Source organism: Morone saxatilis, unplaced genomic scaffold (assembly GCF_004916995.1).
Source record: "Morone saxatilis isolate NCDOM2014 unplaced genomic scaffold, NCSU_SB_2.0 Contig18, whole genome shotgun sequence".
NCBI lineage: Eukaryota > Metazoa > Chordata > Actinopteri > Moronidae > Morone > Morone saxatilis.
Genome location: NW_023339740.1, coordinates 5001532 through 5012213, shown reverse-complemented (window position 1 = coordinate 5012213; position 10682 = coordinate 5001532). Strand labels below are relative to the sequence as shown.

Here is a 10682-nt window from a genome sequence, read left to right as displayed (position 1 = left end):
ACTCATCATCACATTTTGTCAGCAATCATTTGGACCCCCCAAGTGTCATCACATGTATGAAGACAGAATTGAATTTCTCATCGAGCCATGTCAGATAGAAGTCATCAAAGCTTTGCAAATAAATCAATACCCCATCTACATAAGAAAGCATGCACAATGCCACAAAGCTATGCGTTTGTAGTATCCAAATCAATATGATGAAACGAGTGAAAGTAAAATGAGACACTCCATCAGATTCATATTTTTGCTGGCAGAGCCCATAGTGACATCAAATGAGTCTGCAGACTGATTGCTGAGGAGAGCTATAGCAGGCTGCTGGTTTTTATCTTAGGAGATGATCAAACGCACAGGCAGATAAGCAGGATAAAAGCAGAGGGAGGGATGCAATCTTACCTAACACCATTAGTTGGGCACTGGAATAAATAATGCCATGTTTGTTTTCAGCCACACACTGATACATCCCGGAATCTGACAGGTTTAATGCAGCTATAGAAAGAGCCCCATTTTCGATTTGTACCCGGCCCTGTGGAGGAAAGAGAAACAGTTATGCATATCCATTGCAAGGCCAGTCTATTATGTCCAAAAGCACAGCAGCAATTACTGGTGCACCATGAAGGGAGGAGGACAGCAGGAGAGGAGAAAAAGAGAGAGAGAGGGAAAAAAAACCTAAAGAGCCTTGTGGCATTCTACGTATGTTCAGCTTGTAATGGGGGAAGAGACGAGGAGGATGCTAACCTGCATCTTAGATACACAGAAAAGAAGCAATGTTGACAATAGCACCAGCAGCATATTAAAAAGTCATTTATTTTCTGTGATTGTTCAGTCGGAAAAACTATGACTATGATTTTTAATCCAAATGATCTAGTCAGAGGTCCTCATCGCTGTGTGGGGAGTGGCTTCTTACAATGCTATGTTAATTATAGACACATATAGAAAGCTGGAGTGTGGTAAAACACAACTTATTAATGAAAAACCATACCACATAAACACTGCTAACCTTCAGAGTTAACCACATCTGACTTTTATTTGTAGCATGATTCTACAGATTACATTTTTTCAATGTTTGTTTTGTTTGTCATTAATGAGGGGTAAAAACAGTCATACAATGTCCTAGGCATTGCCTGAAGGGAGGTTGGTCAAGTTTGCAGTTTGACCCATACTAATGACGGATGCGTTCAGACAGAAAGCTAATTTTCTCCTCACGTATTTGTGCAAATTTGACCGCTGCACCATTTGTGTTTTTTCACCCAAAAGGTTAGCTGTAAGCTAGTTAGCAACGTACAAACCGCCTGTGTCTGTGGTTGTGTGTGTTCAGCTCAGCCTCTGACTAAACTGGAACCAGGAATTCTGGCTCTTCCTTTTAAATCCCTCCAGTCTTTCTCTTTCTTCTTCTCATCTCTGCACATTTATGAAGCCGGTTCACAAAGCCCGTGGATATATGAGCAAACTTTTCGCTCAAGTTGAAACATTTTGGCTAGTTTGCATCAATTTACATCAGTAGCCCAGTATCTTTCCAGTGACTACATTTCCCTTGCTTTCTGTCTGAATACATCCCGTTTACACCTTGCATTACCTATTATTTTAGGATGGTGTAAATGCACCCAAAAGCCATCGTGATCAGAATCAGATCGGCCAGACCACGGCCGGGTAAGGTGAAGACTCATTAAGACTAGATGGAAATGCAAAGCCCTGTGGATGCCATTATCCAGATGATGTGTACAGATACACCAGGTGTAAATGGGACCTGAAAGTCAAGGTACCTCTACCTCCTCTTTATCTGTAACATTATGAAAGCACAGTACTAAATCACTGGAGTACCCTTCATGTACAGTAGTTCTATAGTACCTTGCAAATGCAAAATGGATGAGTTTCTAGCCATCAAAAGCCAGTTCTAATACAGAACATGCGTTCATCCAGAACAGGGTAAGTTCACACTGAATCTGTTTCTGTATATTTTTGACTGTAACAGATCTGACTTAAAAGTTCTGAATTTTGAAACCCAGACAATCTGAGCCTATTGCGCCAATTGTGTAGAGAGAAGTTGAGCTTTAGCTTAGCTTCTCAGTAAGCCCTTCAATGCTCCTTAAATATTTTCGAAGTGTGTGAAGGGTTGAACACCTTTCTTCCAAAAGATATCCCCTCATTTTGCGTTTTCAAGTGTTCAGTTGGATTGCATTAATTATGTTACATCAATGTTTCCTCTAGTCTGTCACCCATCTGTCTTACAGTGAAAACTTACTAACAGATCTCCATACCTCAGCCATCACTTGGTCCCCGTTCTTCAGCCAGCTGTAGGACGGTTTGGGCTTTCCATTGGCTTTGCACTCCCAAAAGAGATTTTCCTCGATGGACAGAGCTGTGTCTGTCATTGTTTGGAGCCAGTGAGGTTTGGCTTGGAATAAATGAGAGGATTACCTTTTCAAACATGTGTTTTAATAAAGAAGCAGTGGATTAGTAAAGAGTTGTATCACAAATCACGCAGCTGTTATAGCAGCCTTGCATTAAATGATCAAAGTTTAAACTCAACACATGGATTGTCAGCAAAAATAAAGAACACAGGTTGGTAAACACATTATCAGCAGAATATTGACAGGAGATGAATTTGGAGCCTCTAAAGCCATAGCCTGTATTGTAATTTCATGGCAACATTATGCCCCACATGTTATAGACAAATTGGTTTTCTGTCAAATAAACGAGATTAAAGCTGCTAGTCACATGCGTTTTTCCTGTACAAATGTGGATATCTGTTGCAGACACACATTCATTCCTGCGTCTGCCTCCGTTCACCGTCATTCAATTTGAAATGGCTCACTAACCATGGAATGAAATACGACCCCGTGCAGCATTTTTGCCTCGCCGATTCTCTGCCATACATTCGTACGTCCCCGCATCTTCCTGCTGGAAATTAGGTATTTCAAGCACGGCGTTTGAATTCTTCATCTTGACTTTGCTGGGGAATGGGATGCCGCTGGTTCTTCTCCAGCTTATTTCTGGGACAGGGCTGCAAACGACGAACAAAAAGTTCCCATGGCGGCAACTGTCAGTCGCAGTGATCAAAGTGTGATTAAGCACAGAAGAAAAGTAGCTGAAGCAAGAGCCTTGTGAATTATTGTTCCCTACAAATCAAACTGTGATTGCTCAGATTTCCGCAGCTCTTAAAAAAACTTTGATTTCTGCTCTCTTGTCTTTTCATGCTGCTGCCCTTGCTCTCCTATGGATTGATGAATCTGAGAATGAGTAATGTTACGCTTGTGCATTCTTAAATCATCTTGAGCAGCACTATGCATGGATGAGCCTACAGCTTATTTCACACGCACGCACACACACAATAAGGCTGACTTACTTTCCCAGAGCAAAGCATTCCAGCTTCACCACTGATTCTTTCGCAGCTGGAACCGAATCCGGGAAATGAACTTCTATTTTGGGTTCATATTCACCCATTACTCCTACAAAAAAGGAGACAATAGATGACAAGCTTTTTACATGAATGATTAACAGCACACATTACACTCACGTTGGATCAAAGAGAGAGCAAGTAACACGGTGGGACAGTTAACAGAAAAGTATTTATGCGTACGGAGCAAAGGTGACCACTGAAGGGCTGGTAAAGAGGAGGAAAAAAATCAGAGGTGGCTTATAAAAGATTCAGAGAACACATCAGGGAAAAGACTTGCTTAGTAGAGATTTATCACCTGTGGCAACTTCATTTATGACTGTATTTATATTCACATCACTAGAACGGGTCAAAGACTTCTTTGCAGAGATAGTGGTGTGCCCTTTACTATTACCAATTACAACCCCTCAGTCCGACAGCAAAAGCTGATCTGGGGTCCAGTGCATGTTTTCAGATTAAAGGTCACTAAATACTTTGGAAAGCTGTGATATGTGCTAGAATCTTACAGACATCGTGGAAAATGGAATTCCTCCTTTAACACCCAATCCATACCGTCAATGTTTAGTCAGTAATGACCTGTGACATTTTCCCATCTAAAAACATCTCTGACTGATACAACACAGCGGTAATTCAAGCTATAAACCATCTCATGAAAGCTTTGACATTTTTGCGTTTTATGCTTCCAACCAATGGTTTGATTGGAATAATGGCTGAATAGAGAGGAGAATATTTAGAAAAACAAACACGTTCTAAGGCACTCTTAGTGGCGCTATTAATGATAATGCTTTACTATTTGTTATAAGCCATTAATAACAATAACATCTGGGTTGCCTGGGCATGAACAATCTGTGTGGCTGGGCAGAATTTGTACGTGTACATATGTGAAACAGGTCCTACCATCTTGTTGAATATTATTCAATGAAATTCTGTTCAGACAAATGCAATTCCATATATATAACAACATAGGGCTGATCCAATACGTGTTCTTATATTGAAATCTGTATTTGAAGAGCAGTAATTTTATTTATAACGTCATTAACAATGTTTTAACAAGCAGTTGCCAGTGAATCGTTAAGTCAGCAACTGCAAGAAACAAACAAAAAAGGCTGTTAGCATGCTCTCTTCGTGCTAGTGTCTGTACGCTCACAGGCCAAAGATGGTTTTGTGGAAGAACACCATCTGTATCATTTTTAAAACTTTCACTTTTTATGAAAGACAGGCGCATTTCTTCCCACATAAAAGATCTGGGTTAGGGTTAGTATTGCCATTGCTCATGTCAATCTCCGACAGCTAGCAGGTAGCTCGGCAGTTGCCTAGTGTAAATGTCGGATAGCTGGCGAACATAGTAGCCATAATGTCCCAGTTAAATTTGTAACCACATCATATCATTGTTTTAAACACTTTGAAAGCTCTAAATTGAGATGTCCAATATTCAGAGCAGCTCTTCCTGTCAGTCTGTAAAGCTAATGTTAACATTAGCTTAAGCAGCGTCAGTACAGAGCTGTCAACAGTATCATTAGGTGTCATCAGTCCAATATCAAAACACTGTCAGGTTTAACAGTTGTTCATGTTCTTGACACTAATATATTTAAAAGTGAATGTTTCCATAGAGCATTAGGCGTGTTGTCTCAGGCAATGACTTTTCTCTGACTCACTGGCTTGAACAACAAGCAATTGCATTATTTTATCTGGTTCTATTCATGTAGAAACAAGATGAGTTTGTGATTATGCTTGGTACAATCACATCTTGTTTAATAGATCACAAATGCAGACCTGTTGTTTAATTTATTTTATAGCGATATTGGTCAAACAAATCTTAATTATAATGTTATTATAATAATACGTAACCTAGAGGTGTAAACATTTACCTTATCTAATCTTTCAACCAAATTTAGGTCAGTTTTAACCCACAGTTGGAAAAAACCCACCAAACTGGTGGCCACTAACAACCACAGAAGGTACTATGCTGAAATAAAGAGCAAACAAGCTAACGTTTATGAAGACTGATTATTGATATAAAGCTAAAACTCAGGGTAGATTACTGTTTGAATCTATATGACACAAACATATTGAAGAAATACCTTTTAGTGGATAAGCCAGTGGGGTACAAACTAAAGGTTCCCTATAGTTTAAGGTGTTTACCATCACTTCTGAGGACCAGCGGTGTAGGAGAGCTGAGCACCTTCTCCCTTGTGACAGTGTTGTTAACCACACAGGTGTAGTTGCCAACATCTGAGGACTCCACTTTTGCAATGTACAAACTCCCGGTCTCTTGAGAGATGAATCGCCGACTGTCTTGTTGGACAAAGTACGGGTATTCATTGAAGATCCACGCAAATGTCAACTCTGGAAGGGAAAGGAAAACAGTTCAACTTAGAGCAGCGTTGGTCCACTGTTGCTCGTTTAAAGCACAACTGATTCCACACATGCAGCATTAGATACATTGACCTCTGGCTGGGACGGCTGAACCTAATGAAACCAGAGAGACCCAACTGTGGCCTAAAAATGTTTGCATATCACGTCATTTCCTTCCCTTATCTCAGTTTCCTTGAAAAAAAGATGGCATGGCAAATGTAATGGTTATCAGTGCAGAAGGAATGGGAGACCTAAGGAAAGGGAGCGAAACAAAATGGATTACAGCGCGTCAGTGGCCCTCCCCTGACACACGGCCTCTATTCCCTGGGTCCCTGAGTGACTGAGTGGTTCATGGGAGGCTCGAACGGATGGATTGAGGGATGAATGGATTGATGTACATATATGGAAGTTGTAGGAATATATTGTGATGACCCTTCACAAGCAGCAGGTCTACCATAAGAACGGAGAGACCTGCCATGATGAATTACTGTGTCATTTTGAGATGTGTACGCTACACATATTTGCAAGAGCGAGGAGACACTCGCTGTGTAATCTACCACTTCGGAGGTGAGGGGCTCCGAGGTGTATGCAGGCAGTGACTGTCAATCATATGCACTGCCCTCCGAGGGATCCGGCCTTTGGATAGGATTGGGTGTCCGAGCTGGGTGCAGCGATGCAGATACAAAGCTCCTTCTGATTAGGCAAGCATGAGCCACATAGTCGGAGTCAGCATAACCTTCATCTGAACTATGTGCCTGTAATGAGCAGTGATAGAATTTTGCCAAACAAGTCAAGCAAAGAGTGGTAATAAAAGACAAGGTGTTCTATGTAACAGAAAAAGTGACTTATGCGCCAAACAAGCGCTTAAAGTAAACACTATGATAATGGAGCACAAAGGTGATACAATCGCAATTGTTTGTGACAATATTGTATTGTATTTATCATATCCGAGTGATGTGATAATGGCTGCGGTAGTGGAGGAAAAAGCTTTTGCAGAATTTAAAGTCAATGAAGCATAATGAAAACCAGAAGAGATGCCTTATAGGTGTTAGATAAACTTCAGTTCAGTTCAAGGTTATGCAGCAAATCGATGCTTTCAAAATTCAAGAGAGAAAAAGAAAAAAAGAAAAAGGAGAGGAGAGAAAGAAGAGAGAGAAAAAGGGAGAGCCAGAGAGGGAGCAACAGGGCAAAGAAGGAAGAAAGGAACAGCGGGCTTACTTTCATTCACTTTGGAAAATGTAAGAAAACACAATAGTGCTACGGTTACAGCAGCCAACCGCGTATAAGCCAATGTCAGAGGAAAACTGTCAAACTGTATTTCACACAGAGTACTCTGACCCATTATCCCATAGACCAGCTGTACAATGCACTGCGCTACAAACTGTTCTCTTGTGAAGGAAATTGGTTGTTCCAATGTGCAAGCTACTGTATCAGGAGAGAGACGGGCAGCCATTGTGTCCTCAGTTTTCTGCAGATACTCAGAGAGGCGGGTCTGAGCAGCCTGCGTCTTTATCTCCAATTTGTGGCCTTTCATGTAAACAATACCTTTTCAGCTTCTCAGTTGAACAAAGCATCTTTTCTTAATGAGTGGAGGTTAATACATATAAGGCTACAGCCAGCAGCTGGTTAGTTTAGCATAAATACTGGAAACGGGGGGGGCAGCTAGCCTGGTTGTATCTTAAGGTACCAAAATCCACCTATTAGCACCTCTAAAGGCCAAAATACACCACTTCTGAATGTCAAAACTGTTGCCCTATTATTTTCCATGTACAACCACATCGCAGCGGTGGCTGGGCACCCACCAGTGCTCATAGACACACCGCCCCACGATCCCTCATGCCACTGTCCTGGACAAAAAACTGTTTTGTACTTCAATATATGTTGACACTATTAATAGCTTGTTGCTTGCTTTACACTGTAGTTTTAACTATTTCGCCTGTGCCTAAAATGTGCAAATGATAATAATTAACTCCTCTTGGTCCCTGCTTGTACATCCTGACTCCAGTGGCAGCTTGACTTCTTCTCCTCACCCCATGCTGTTGCCGTCTTTTGTGTGTGTAGATCAATTAATGAGCAGATAGAGTAGATGAGGTTGAGAAATATCCCGAGCTGTGTGTGTTCTTCCTGTTGACGCACTGCAGTATGACTTCCTATTGGTGCTAGGGGCGGCACTTGAAGTGCGTCATATATTGTGCTGCGACGGCAAAGTGTTTTCCACTTAAAGCTCACTAATTAACACAGTATATCTCTTTTATTATACCTATATAAAAAAACTAATGTTTAAAAAGTTACAGTTTTACAGGGGTTATGAGAGTGTTACTGCTACAAACCAAAAAGTATTTGTGCTAAGCTAAGCTAAGCTAAGCTAACCAGCTGCTGCTTCATATTTAACAAACAGACATGAGAGTGGTATTGATATTCTCATCTAAGGAACCGTATACATACATTTTCCAAAATGTCAAATTATTCCATGAAAGGACAAGTGTGTAGGATTTAGTGGCATCTAGTGCTGAAGTTGCAGATTGCAACCAACTTGAATACCGCTCGCCAGGGGCGTTTCCAGACTTTTTTGACTGGCACTGACTTATGCAGAGTTGGTATGAAGTGTGTGTGTCTTTCAGTCATTCCCAATTCATGCAATTATAATACTGCTTAGGGAACCCAGTATGCAGACATATTCAGGTACACTAGGAGAAAATAACACATTTATACCAAATGCAAACAAACTGCATGGTTTTTGCTCCAAACTGCATGGGATTAGCATAAAGTGGGTATGTCTGCAGACCTGTGGCTACCCATAGAACCCATTTTGGGATCCCTTTGAAAATGGCCATTAAGTGGAGCCCACTAGTGTGCAGAGTGGCAAAGGGTAAGGATAATGTGGTAATACTTGTGTTGGCAAATCAGATATAAGGGGTGGCCCCTATCGCTTGCATTCCAAGCGTGTAGGATAAACTACAGTGGCTGCAAAAAGCTCAATCTAGAGCCAGTGTTTGGTTTGTCCATTCTGGGTTACTGTAGAAACATGGCACTTCAACATGGTGGACTGTGGAAGAGAACCCATAGTGTCTGTAGATATAAAATACTCTTTCTATGGAAAAAAACTGTGATTATACACTAGGATACTAAAAAATACATACCTGTGAACATTATATTCCATTTCTGCCAATAGATTCTCCTAAATGTTACACACTGAGCCTTTAAGACTTACTTGAGAAACTGCTTTAATTAGAAAATTAGTCAGAATAAGGCAAGAAACACCCAAGCGGGGATTTGGTTAGTAGTATTCAGTATGATATACATAAGAAGGTGATTATTTAGAGCATGTGTACACATAAATGGGTGTAAAAACAGATTAAGTTAGGAGTAAGAGAGTAATCCTTTATCAAAGGTTTCCACGTGAAATGAGTGGAGGTAATTCCTATGAGTCATGTTAAAATAAACAGTCACAAAAGCAGCATACTCAGATATAGCAAACTTACCTCCAGAATGAGCAGGTGGTCCGCATAACAGAACCACTCCTTGGCCCTCACGGACGTTGACAGCGCTCCTTACCGTTTGACTTTTGAAGTTATCGAGATCTGATATGTCAAAAAAGATGGAAATAGAATTAGACAGCAACTAAAAAGAAGTAAGATCATCAACAGCATAGGACTGAATATCACACAGCCAAAAAGTGTGATTTTATATAGTCTATATTCTCAAGGGTTTCTTTGAGAAGGATAGTTTTGAAAATAGGAGACATAAGTTTTCCCAAACTCCCTTCACTGAGGCATGTATTTGATGTTACATTTTGAGCACTGGGACTATAATAGGGCATCATTGATTGCCATGGGACACCTCCTGACAGCCTCCAACACTTTCAAAGGCATCTGGGGTGCTGATGAAATAGATGGACCTGACTTGGTGACGTTTACCATACATAACCACACTATAGCACGAGGAAGAGATAGGCTGAAACGGGATAAAATGAGCGGGGGGGAGGGGAAATGCTGTGCGCGGACTGAGCAAACACAGGGGAGCGTGCATGACAAATGACAGTTTGCTGTGCCAGCAGCAATAAGTAACATCATTATTAAATGTGGTGTAATCTTGCACTTAAAAGCATTAGCTTCCCCATCAATACTCTCAGCACAATCTATCCCCTGCAAATGAATGAGCAGTTGCTGGCAGACAAAACCTAAACCTGGGATGATAAACCACCCCTGGCTTCATGACTGATGGAGGGAGGCTACCGCAGTCCGCTCTGTACTCTGTCTGCACCCTCTGGCTAACAGCCTAGAGTAAGCCTTCCAAACACAAACAAAAGAAAGTCAGTGTGACCGATAAGGGAAATTAGGAGAAGGAAGATTATGGAGAGAAGTGGGACAGAGTGTTGGTAAGATTAATGAGCAGCTCTCTGATGACCGCAGTGGAATCAAACAGAGCCAAGTCACGGCAGGACACAGAGGAGGCCACAGGAGGAGATGGCGGACTTGAAATACAGACAGAGGCGATGTCCTTCTGATCTCACCAGGCTGCCTTAGTAAATACAGTCCATCTCCTAAAGACATTTAAGATTCTGAGGGGAGGTGCTGGAGCGAGATTCATATATCCGGTTTGATTGAAAAAGCCCAGCAAAACGACAGTTGATAATTATAATAGCAACGCTTTTGGAAACAGCGGGATGTGAATCTGAGAGCTACTGATAATTACTAAGTGGACGGGAGAAGCATGACTCCTTCACCAAGATCGCAAAAAATGGCACAGAAGAGGGTAGAGATGTAGCTGGGCTCAGTGCTGGAGGGGATACACTCTCTTCTCTGGCCTCTGAGCAGAAGAATAATGGGCTTCACTGGAGTGAACTGACCACACACTGTAACTCTGAGAGCTAGAGGCCAAACTCACTGTAGCTGCAGTGATTCCTTTGTAAGCAGAATCAGTCTCTGCCATA

At 41.4% G+C, this 10682-nt stretch overlaps 1 protein-coding gene across 1 annotated transcript in view; it reads right to left on the bottom strand.

Moving 5' to 3' along the window:
- Positions 1-10682, bottom strand: part of cntn3b (contactin 3b) — a gene marked incomplete in the record, with an annotated part of 42956 nt that overhangs the window by 16484 nt on the left and 15790 nt on the right. Inside the window, 6 exon segments of the mRNA XM_035662856.1 lie at positions 394-523; positions 2256-2392; positions 2817-3001; positions 3344-3446; positions 5537-5740; positions 9232-9330. Coding sequence (XP_035518749.1) covers positions 394-523; positions 2256-2392; positions 2817-3001; positions 3344-3446; positions 5537-5740; positions 9232-9330 — 858 coding nt within the window.